The sequence below is a fragment of the Macrosteles quadrilineatus genome, unplaced genomic scaffold, assembly GCF_028750875.1.
Source record: "Macrosteles quadrilineatus isolate MER2022 unplaced genomic scaffold, UCM_ALF_1.0 Scaffold_4__1_contigs__length_99947679, whole genome shotgun sequence".
In the NCBI taxonomy this organism is placed as follows: domain Eukaryota; kingdom Metazoa; phylum Arthropoda; class Insecta; order Hemiptera; family Cicadellidae; genus Macrosteles; species Macrosteles quadrilineatus.
This window is the reverse complement of record NW_026542597.1, coordinates 41,212,160-41,224,513: the sequence shown is the minus strand read 5'-3', so window position 1 is coordinate 41,224,513 and position 12,354 is coordinate 41,212,160. Positions and strand designations below refer to the sequence as shown.

Below are 12,354 nucleotides of genomic sequence, written 5' to 3'. Positions count from 1 at the left end.
TATATTTATTCTATATATTACATGCATGGCCTCGCCAAGTTTACAAAACTTGTCGGCGAGGGCCAATAGATTAAAAAAATAACAAAGTTTAAAGATTTTTTTCTTTAGTTTTTTTAAATATTATTACATTTTTAACATACATTAGGCTTCCATAAAATGTGTTTAGCCTTTATTTGGATATAATTTATGTATCAATGTGGCGTTAACATAGTTAATGATTGTTTAAAGGGGTGTTCAAAAGCACAGTTATTGTTCTGTAGAAGCTTATAGCTTCATAGAAGTTACAAGATACAGTATTTAACAAAGGGCTTTATTTGTAAATTGTTTTAAAACTGATCACACAAATTTTATTGAACTTTCTGTTCACAAAAAGATTTTCTTTAACAAATGTATTCTTTTAAAATTCTCTGGATAATAGATCAACGATTAAATTTTCCATACACAATACTTTTTAATTCATATTTCTCTATTGGCAAAAGTCAGAGCGAACACAGTTCTCAACGGGAAAGTAATCTAAGAGTTTATACACCTTGTTGAAAAAATTTGCTCCTATTCGTGTAGTTTCGTGTCGGCTTTGTACAGGTACCTGCAGTTGATTCATGACACGTGTTATTTTTGATAAACGCTTATTTTGTGAATGACGCGGAGTTGAACGAACTTGAGCGTGTCGAGTACGCTTCTCCCCCTCCATCTTTCTCTTCGCTCTTCGCTCTCCGTTCCTCCCGTTTTTCTCGGAAGCCCTCAGAGGAATGTGAGGCATTTAAAGACATTCCCGTCTAAGCAACATACCTTTACCTGTTCTGATCCTTCCTCTTTGTCTGCTCTGGCCAACTCGCCTCCGAGTTATCGCCAGATTCAAAGTTATATGTCAAAAATATGTCAAGCTTTCGCGTAAGCAAACCATTTTGATAATGCAATTGATAAAACCGATACAAACACAAATTAGCTAACGAATGACAGACGACAATAAGTCTTGTGATCAATATGACTTGACTATTGATTAGATGTCACAGATCCAAAATAAAATCACCCTTCATGATCCAAGGTACAAAATATGATTCAAAATGATTCAACGCGATATGGTGTAGATGTAATTTCAAGTGGTCTGGCGTGTAAAAAATCATCGTATAAACACGTAATTCCACTAATAATCGTCGCATGCAATTGAACACTAAAAATATCAGACATAGGTTTTAAATTAAAGTGAAAGCAGTACAGTACAGTCTAAAACTAGTACAAGAAAGTTTATAACCATTGGAAATACATAGAAATGTTGTCTAATAAATTTTTATCTTAATATCTGTATTTTGTTGTTGGTTCATATAATTTATTCTTTGTTAAATTTTCATATTTATTTACAAAATGTATTTATTGTTAAATCACACTCCATACTGTTGGTAATCCACAGAGCTGACACCAAAAAAAAAATTAACATATTGGACATGTTAGTTGTAATGTCTAGCCTGACTGTAGCCATGCTATATACACATGACAATTGTCAATGCATTTTTGTAATGTCCAATGACAAATAAATATTTCTGATTTCTGATTTCTTTATACTGTATTTTTGGTTATAGGCTATGTTAGTGCTTTAACTAGTTAGAGATAAGATTATGATGTACAATTATTTTATATTGAGACGTGAGTTTGAGTGTGTCCTTGCTATCGAAGTTCTACAATCAATATCGGGGAACCTCAAAGGAATGCAATTGTCCAATCATGTTATAAAACACAAAAACAAAAGGCATGTGAGTTTTCAACGTTGCTCTGCGTCGCCCGATATGCTATTCGCAACTTATGTCAACAACTTATGTCTCGACAACTTATGTCGTCGAGAAGCCACTTATGGTATTCGCTCGTGGACTTTTTCATCCATTAGTGGGGAACCACGTGTTCTACACGTGCAGGATATGACCCAGCATTGAACACGAACACGGCGATATAGGCGTAGCTCACAACACGACTGCATGTGTCACCACTGGGTGTACGACAAACGATTTGTGTAAGTTTACTAGAGTGCATTCAAGTTGAACAATGTGAGAATATTAGTTGACTCGTCCACCACGATTATCCGAAAAAGGGAGTTCCTGAGATGATGGGTGACATGTATATTTAAATGGCAAAGTGAAATTTTGTTTTATGGTTTTCTATACGTTTGTAAAAATATTGGGGGACATTTCTCCGTAATCGTGCACATATGTTAAGAGGTGTTATTAAAATTAGGAAGATAAAATATCATTCTCTGTGACTTTAGGAAGTACCATAATCAAGCTCTTCATCAGAATGTTTGAAATAACTTGCAGTAATTTTACTTTCTCGTTGAAAAAGAAAAATACAATTGTAACTATAATATGAAAGCTTAGTCGCAGATTTTCTTTTCTACGATTTCCCACAAATAAGTTAGTGTCGTATTTGGTTTCAATACATATCACGTGGTATTTAATCCGCAGAACCCATTGACCGTATCACATGAAGCCTTCACTAATAAGGATCACGTGTTTATTTACCATACCGTGTTATACGAGTTAATTAATTACCTAGAGGTTAAAGTGGATTTCGTTTCACGTTGGAGTTGATATCCTTTACAGCTGAAAGTAAAATGTATTAATTCGCCTATTGTAGTTAAAATTTGCTTGTGCTCAAAACATCCTGTATGTTTTACTATTGAACTTAGAAAAGGTTTTACTTTCAATAATGTTGATTGGTTATGATTTGCCCATTAATATCTAAAAAAAAAACTGTAATCAGGTTAAATGCAGATTTATATTGTTACTTTTTTAGACTATAAATAATGTACTCTAGATTTCAGAATTCCAATTTGTAACTCGTTCATTTTTATCCAAAATTGTCATTGACGCCCAGGTATATTTTTTACCATCCGATAATCGAAGTCGCAAGTCAAGGTGAGGGTGGGAGGAGACCAAAAGTGTGCAAGGCCAATGACCCCTTCAAGTATGCTATTTGTTTTCAGATGCCGGTGAAATCGATAAAAAAGGGCTGGTCGACCACCCGCCTCGTCTCGTGGTCGAATTCTGTCTAAAATTTGGAAATTCGTTTTCGCCGAGCCCCTGAATGTCGATTTCCCTCTGCCCTGTCATCCCCGTGTCCCTGTAACGGGGAGTAATACGATATTTTTCACTGCCACCGTGAGTTCGTCGTCGCGCCGTGCCGCATGGAAGCAGTTTCCCGCTTTGCCGCCATCGATCGCGTTACGTCATCGAGCCACCGCGCATGCGCTCACTGCTGCCAACCTACTCACCATTTTTCTGAATCGTACTATATTTTTGTTTTTCTCGTAGAAAGATTGTCACGATGACGATGCAGTTTGGGGTTAAATCGTGATGCATTGCCATGTGTTGGTTTCATTATTAGTCTATATTATTATAGTCCTTGTTTTCTGACTAGACAACAAGTTATGGAATTATTAACAACTTTTTTGAAACCGTAAATATGAACCACACTTGTGTTACATTACATTCGTTTTCCCTTTCTTTATTTTGAAGGCCCCTAATTATATTTTGCTAAATAAACAAAGCTTATTTTGATATAGGCCTAATGTAAATAACAGTTTGAATTAAAATTCATGGGTGGAAGTCAATGATTGTTAAGGACGATATTTATTTTAATTTTAAATGAATAGGCATTTCCCTATCGCCAAGTGTTTTTTAAGTAAACCTAGATTTTTATAGAAACGACTTAGTGATATGTTCAAGGACATTCGTTTAGCGTAAAAATTAAAATTCACTAGGGCCTATCTAGGGTTTTGTCTAACGAATGTTATTTCAAACAATCTGTACTGTGCTCAGATATATTTAGTCAATAAGCATGCACACTAAAACCAAAGTAATGTAAGTAAATAGATTAGCTTTGCCCTTGTAGGGCAAAATGAAATTAATGTCCGTGGAAAATTGTGAAATTGATAGTTAATTGAATCGTCAACTTGGAAGTAACAAAATTTAAGAGTTGAAATCCCGACAGTACATATATATTTTGTGTGCCACGGAAAATTATGTTATCAATTATACTTTTAGTGAATCATATAGTATAATTATGTTTTGTTTTTTACAGGTAGGTGACATGGGCTACTTCCTTGAGTAAGTTTTACTGTAAGATCCAATCTAAATTATAACACATTAATGTATTTTTAGAATCTATGATTTGTCTGGATTTATTTTGGTTTTAAATAAAATCGTTGTCATTCCTGGTAAGAAACTGGCATGTTTTTAGGTTAATTAGCTTATAATTATTAGTAACTTATCGTGACTATATTACTTTTTACTTTTATCAAATTCCAAGGTTTCATGGTTAATAAAAAATAGCTTAGCTATGTAAATTTTATGATTTTACAGGTACATTCAATTTCAGGTTAAGTAGTGTAAGCAAGGACCATGTGGCTCTAATTTTGCCTGGACAAATAACGGATTTTTCATTTAATTTTTCATTTCGGCTCAATAATTATGATCCTCGCCGGTTTCTATTCACGATTCTCAATTTAAACTATTTATATGATACCTATTTACTATGATTGTTTGCAGCAACGCAAAGAAATGCAGAATATGCATATCACACTCAGCATGCGGTAATTCTTTGACATTCGATAAATGCTACGAAATGTGTATTTTTGGACTTGAAACAGGACGAAAAAATACATGTTTTACATAATTTTAGCGTAAGTTGTGTTTTACTAATCGAAATGAAAACGTCCGCATAATGTCTGAAAGTATATAGGCATACATCGGCTACAGTGTAGTAGTGAGTACAGTGTATTCCTGCTCGTGCCACAAACACCTGCACATAGCAGCAGCTGCGACCGATGATCAATTAACTCAAAACCTAATTAGGTATCTACTGGAGAAACAGCTAACTCTCAAACATGTCTTTACGAATGTAGTTAGAAAGTGAATATAATGTATATATTTTTCGTTTAAGAAACTGTAAGTAATTAAATTATTTTATTTTACGGAAACGTTTGTTGGTCTCAAAAACACGAAATAATTTTAATACTGTATTTACAAGTTATGTTGAGCGTAGAAGCTTTAGCGATAAAAATAGGTAACAGAGCAATACTGCTCAATGCCCAGCGTGGTAACTTACTGCCCTAGAAATATTCTTAAAATCAAATGGCGTACTCTTGTACGAATGTAGAAGCTGTCTTTCGGCACTACTCGATATGTTAATACTTTTACTCTAAACAAACCTTTGAGCTATGGTAAATATACAGATTCAGATTCTTTAAACAAAACTGTGCAATTGATCTTGTCAGGCAACATGCAATCAAATACAATGATAAAAAACAATACATGCAAATGTAGATCGCTGTTACAAGCGTAAGATAAATAATAGCCTATACATATAAAGACATTAAAATTCATAAATAAGGAAGTAATAGTAACAATGAGAAAACATTTTTTTAATGTTTTGGAGATAAAATTAAAATACCCCGCCGCAGCAAACCTGCCGACTAAGCGAATTTCCATTTGTCTGAATTGATTTTTAATCAAATCTATTTAAATAACATTAGGTTTAACGAGTACTTTTAACGCTACAAGGAAACTAAGTAATAAAGTTTGTTTTTTAGTAAAATATTATTAGCTTAGTATCAAATAAATAAATTTGCCAAGTTTGATCAAAATCTATCCATAAACAAGCAAATTGCGACATTTTACAATATTCTCCATAAGAATAACATGGGAGTTTTAAATTTACAATTTTTTTATTTTTTCCGTTACCAATAACAGTACAAAAACACTTTGATATACTAAAGTATTTGTTTTTTTAAGCTCTTTAAACATTTCTAGAGAGAAATTGGGAAATTTTGTGTTTTGAGGATAAAAAACACATTTTTTACCTCATAAACCACCCCGTAAAACCTCGTTATCATGGTCCGATCATGCTGGTTCGCGAACTCGTTAGAATAGATCTAGATTTACACTTTCATACTAAATTTAATCAAAATCGGATCATTTTTGTTCAATATATCGTGCTAACGGTCACACACACATAATCAGGGTGACAAAAAAGTCTGGAAACGGATTAACATATTTTTAACTAAACCCATTAGAAAACTCAAACCTTTTACATCAACTTATAACTTAGAAAACTACTTTTTGCATGGTGTTTTTGTCATCCAGGGACCTCAACACGAAAAAGTAAATCGGTCCCGGTTAAGGTCTTACCATGAATACTACGGCAATAGCTTATTCCCTATGGAAAATTCGCTAAAAACACGCATCAACTCCAGGCTTACTTGGAGGGTAAGATAATTGAGTTTTTACCTAGTTTAATAATTTGTATGTTTTACAAGCCTAAAGCGTTTTATTTTAACGAGTAAAGCACATTTAGTTCACCTTAAATCACAAGTAATCCACTATAGTCGGTGAAATAAACTGTATACACAATAAAATGAACAATAAAGAATTTGGACTCGCTAAATAATATCACCCCCAGGCATAATCTCTGGGACAGATGGTGCGAATCTCTACGAGGTACACTTTTTAAATTTTAATAGAATACACTTGGTCGCGTACAACTTTATCCAACGAAATCATAATGATTAAAATCAGTGACAAATTTAGGAGTTCCGAGGACTAAAACTACTCATACCGTTAACTGTAAGTGTTTCGCAGTACAGTAGTGAGTATGTAAAATTCCGGGTATTCATCACATGACTCGTCCACGTCATTGTAGGTCGTCCAGGACGGATATACGTCATCGTCTCAGTCTCGTCGGCTTTCTACACAAACTTTGAACTTCCAATTGCATTTTTATGTTTAATCTAAAATTTAAATTATGTTTCCGAAATTTTCCCAAAGTGAAGTTGCAGTTATCTCTTACTCAGTTTTAGAAGTCGAAATTCGATTCATTGAATGAGTAACAATCAACTGCAGAACTTTGAAATACGACGATTAAACGATTTAAAATCGATATATCCATATTAATTGATATTATCAATCAGCGGTGGACTGTTATTAGATTTCATACAAAATTGTGATACAATTGAATTAAATAATAATGCTATTTTATTATTTGGTTGGGTCAAATTAGTAGTTTTTTTTTACTTTTTGTATACAATAATTTCATTAATACTGTAGGTTACTCCACAAACGAAAGTGTTATTATGATTCGAAATTAGAATAGTCATAGATTGACACAATTAAAAATAAGCATGATAGGGCAATTAGAACAGGGTTTATGTGGGGATTTATGGAGTAAAAAAAAAAAATATTTCCCGTTTTTTACCCTCAAAAAATAAATTTTCCAATTTCTTTCTAGACCATTTTGAAAGCTTAAAAAACAAATAATTTAGTATATTGAAGCGTTATTATGCGCCTAATAGTTACGGAGAAATTAAAAAATATTCAAATTTCCGTGTTATTCTTATGGAGAATAAGTAAACTCTTTTAGTCGCTTGTTTATGGATATATACTGATCAAACTTGGCAAATCTATTTTATTTTACGCTAAGCTTTTTTACTAAAAACCACTTCATTACCCCCCCCCCCCCGGTAGCAGCAATCCTAGGTACTTGACTCGTTAAAACTAATGTTATTTAAATAGATTTAATTTCAAGTCAATAATTCATGCAAATGTAAATTTGCTTCGTCTGCAGGCTTGCTGCGGCGGGAGTATTGTTGTTTTAACAATTCTAAATATTACACAGTTCCATATTGTATTTGTTTTGATCTCACCCTTCTTGTACGCACTATTAATACTATTGATTTAGCCTACCAAATTTGTTATACTACTACATTGTCCTTATAATATTGTAAATATTTATTATTTCCCCTTTAAATCCCCTATCGCTGGTTTTCTTGTAATTTCCATACAGGGAATAAGCTATTACCGTAAGCCTCGTGGTAAGACCAAGACACGGGACCAATTTAATTTTTCTTTTTGAGGCCCCAAGATGCAAAAACACTTCCGTTCAATATTCGCGAACCAGCATGATTGGACTATGGGAACGGGGGTTTATGGGGCAAAAAATTGTTTCCCCATTTTTGACCCTAAAACAAAAAATTTTGCAATTTATTCCCAAACCATTTTGTAGAGCTAAAAAAACAAACAAACAATTAAGTATATTAAAGCGTTGTTATGGGCCTAATATTTATGAAGAAAATTAAAAAAAAAATGTCTTATGTTCTTATGAAATTCTTATGTTATTTTTATGGAGTACCGGTACAGTATAAGTAAACAACTATTGTAGTTTGCTTGTTTATGAATATATTTAGATAACATTTGTAAAATGCTTTATTTTTATTACACCATTCACATTTTACGAAAAACATTTTTTTTACCCTTTATGTTGCAGCAAACCTAAGTACTCGTTAAACTAATTCTATTTAAATAGAAAATAAATGTGATATTTTAAAGAAGATATGTTAGTTTGAATCCAATCATACAAATGGGAATTCGCTTAGTCTGCAGGTTTGCTACGGCGGGTGTATTTTCCTTTCTTACTGCCTCTGTATTTTCTTTTTTATGTATAGGGGATACGTCTTCAGGGAAATAAATAAATAAAAAATAACCTTCGAGGGTGTGCAACATAAATATTGTAACATGTAGTTGTTCACACGTTCGTGTTAAGTAGTAGTAGTAATTAATTAACAATAATATTATGTATGAAAAAAAAAATAGCTTTGATAACTCACTAAAATAAGAGTGTGCTTGAGATTCGCACGTTTTGATAATTAATGTACTCGGCAGTGTTCGTATATATATTTTTTTTAAATTTTTGTCAAATGAACCGAACTGGATCTAAGTGAAAGTGACAAATAAACTTTGACGACTTCAATTTTATTCTTCCAACATGCTGTGGATCTTGAACAAACTATATTTTACTTTGGTTATTTAGTAGTTAAAACAGTTTTCATGCTTGTAATTTTCGTATTATAAAAATTTTATAAACTTTTGAAATAACACTGGAAAGTTTGTTTATTTTGTAATCAAACTAATTACACGTGCGGTGTAGTTGAATGAAACCGTTATAATGAAAGAATTGTTGCCGGAGTATATTAATAATAAATACTTGTTGTCGTCTTACACATAAATTAGGTAGGTACCTACCGGTAATGCATCTTATTCCTTATAAACCATAAATCCATCGTCTTTTACACCAATCAATGTCTTGTTGATCCATATTTTTACAATTTAACATTTAGTTGTTGTTATGTTGGCATCTCTGAACTGACGCCAGAAAAAGTACGACAGTTTTTGTAGGAGAGCACGACAAATTCATTTTGTTACGTTGGCAGCAGTGTTGCCGGCCGGCATAGGCCTGTGCGTGGCTGGCCCAAAACTGGTTTTACTTTTTGTACTCTTTTCCGTCTAAACCTGTGTTTCTTCCATATTAACTCGGACGTTAAAAAATGTAGGGCGTTGTTATTACAGTGTAGGCCTATTCAAAATTGGTGTTTTTATTGTTATTTTAATGTGTACCTGATAAGTAGTATCAATGTTTGTTATTTGTTATTTTTCAACTCAAGTTCTGAATTGCTCTTATCTTGTTTGAGAACTTGTGACGTGTGTGGTTATTCAAGGCAACGCCCAGCTTTTTCTTGATCGTTATTAAAAAATCGTGTTTTTTTTAACTTTTTCTGTTTTGGTTAACCTATTAACCACTTAACCTACGATACCACTAAGCTGTTGTCAGTGAGTATTTGATTTAAATATACTTAAGAATTGTTACCCATAAGTTAGGTACCTAGTCCAAATAAGGTTATTTATTAGACCTACTAGGCTATAAAAACTCAATTCTTTGCATCATGGCTGAACTGAATATGAATTGGCATTAATCCTTCTGTGTACTTATTTAGCCTATTTGTGGTGTCCTGGTTGTTATATAGATAAATTATCTCAATGTCTAGCCCCACAATTAAAAGACTCAGGCTCAGACATGAGAATAAGTTAGGTATCTTTACGAAATCTAACCTAAAAATTTCGGTAGGTTATGGTACTTCACAGGATTTTTTTTCTAAGGCCTACCAAACCATTTAACTTGGGCTATTATTGATTTTAGAGGGTACAGTTTCTTAACTTAACTGGGCTAAGTTACTTATGCTAATATCGATTGAAACTATTGAATTGAAAATATTGATTAATAATTGATATTTTTGAATATATCTATTATAAAATTAAACCATCATAACCTAACCTAACCAACCAAACTTGCTGATGGCGAAAAAATCGCATGAAGGTTTACTAATCGAATCGATAGTTTCAATCGATATTAGCATAGCCCAGTTAAGAAACTGTACCCAATTACGTAAACTTAATGTCGATTCATATTCATCAGTCCAGTCATAGTTAAGTTTACGCCACAGTTCAGCCTCGGTTGTCTCCACAACTCCTCGGTCAACTGTCTGTCATTTGAGTCAGTCTTCTGTCACTTTATTTAAAGTGATGTTACTGTTAGAATTCTTTTATTAGAACATTATATTCCATCAAACTGTCATCATCCTTGATGATTGTTACAAACAGTAACTTAACTTAACTTAGGCCTAGGTGCGGTACTTTAAATATAGGCCTAAACACAGTTATTGTCAAACACATCGGTCTACATCGCATGACTGTCAGGTGTCTGAACAATCTTAAAATAATATCGATGGAAGAAATCTGATACCGACTGATGGACACCGTCAAATTGACTGACTGACCTGCTTCAGAACTGTGCCGGATGAGTGTACCTACCTAGATAGTGCGAAAGAAAATCCATTGAAAAATAAGGTACTTGTATGTTCTGACTGTGACATAAACTCACTAGTTTAACTGATGTGACTGAACTGTGACGTGGCAGAGCTGATGTGTGTGATTTAGACCTTTAACAACAACTAATTTAACCCAGCTTGGAGGAAAGACAGCTTCAATTATTTAAGATGGGGACACCTCTATGTGCATATTTTAACCCAAATATGAGTGGAGGATGAGTGGCGTGATCTTGTTGTCTTGTTAGTGATTAAGGCCGACATGTTACCTAGACACAGCTGTTAATTAATTGCCCATACAGCCAATGGCAACTAAGGGACCTGCAGTTTTATAACACAATCCAAACCAAATTTTTCCTTGTAATTAACAAATTGGTCTAATTATCAGGATAGTAGCCTACTGCGGATAGTGGTAGTTCTAACTACTGTAGTGCGTACATTAATCCACACCAGGGAACATCACATCCACAGTGCATGCCTATAAAGATTACAATCCGTGACCTCCTAGTAGCTGGATTACAGGACGACTCCACCGTCTCAGTCAATTCTTCACCTTCTTTTATCATTAGGATTAGAATCTAGGCTTAACGTACTGTATTATGTTATAACAAATTACAGTAAACATGGATTAACATAAGTTCCGCAGAGAACATACGATTTATTATCATATAGGATGGTAGTTTGATATGGAAAATTTTTAAAAATATTTCATTCAATCACCAAAAACTTAATGAATGGTAAATTTGATTTTCTGAAAAGTTATGGGTCTTTTCAAAAAGAGGGCCGCCTGCCACTTTTACAGTAGGCCTACGACTTTTTTGTTATATCCAGTAAATCAGTTAAGTTAAAGACAAACAAGGTGGGCTAGGCTACCATTTAGAAAATTTCCCATTTCTATGCTCATGGAAACAGGACACAAACAATACAAATTGCCTTTGTGTAAAAAATTATGCAAGTTACAATAGGTAGGCCTAAGCTTTATATCATGGAATCTGTTTTTAATCATAAATTATCCTATCCATAAATCTTAATTAAATAAACTGAACTAACCATAGGCCTGCGTTACTGCAGCAGAACAGTGTAAGTTAGAAGAGTCTTCTTGAAAATCTCCTATAGAGATAGGCCTAGCTAAAAATATTCATATTCAATAAATAAATCGCTACGGTATTACGGTATATACAGGGTTATTACAGAATGGCGTAAAACTAAACGGTCGATACGGTACTTCTGTTTCCGTGATTTCAAATAGCTTATTGGAAAGGGTGTGTGTATAAGTATGTTTTTACTTAAGGTATATTTTGTGTCATTTGCTTGGTTGAGTACCAGACAAAGCCTGTCAACAAAATCGAAGAATATCAACAAGAACTGAAGCTATCATGACTAAAATGTATTTGTTTTGCATTGTCAGTAAGTTTCAATGCTTGTAATAACTGCAGTTTGTACGGGTTTCGTCTCAAACACTTGCGTAAAACCGTAGACTGTGGTACCGGTATGTGAAGTACCCTAGCAGCTTTGATTGTCGAGGTTTTGTGATTTCAATCAAACTTAGCTTTGATTCTCTCCACAGCGTCTGGCAAGGTCTTAACTTAGGTAAGCCCAAACTCTTCCCGGCACCCAGACATCTTAGTAGCCTATAATAATTTAAACTTGTGGTC

General features: G+C 33.5%; 1 protein-coding gene across 15 annotated transcripts in view; it reads left to right on the top strand.

Moving 5' to 3' along the window:
- Nucleotides 1–12,354, top strand: part of LOC128991400 (insulin-like growth factor 2 mRNA-binding protein 1) — a 73,341-nt gene that overhangs the window by 22,173 nt on the left and 38,814 nt on the right. For 2 of the 15 annotated variants that reach the window (XM_054414238.1, XM_054414236.1), the window contains exon 1: nt 4,063–4,094. The exons of the other annotated variants lie outside the window; for them this stretch is intronic. In XM_054414238.1, coding sequence (XP_054270213.1) covers nt 4,078–4,094 — 17 coding nt within the window. In that variant the 5' untranslated portion in view covers nt 4,063–4,077. Of the gene's footprint in view, nt 1–4,062; nt 4,095–12,354 lie in introns of those variants that run through there. 15 annotated transcript variants of the gene reach the window in all.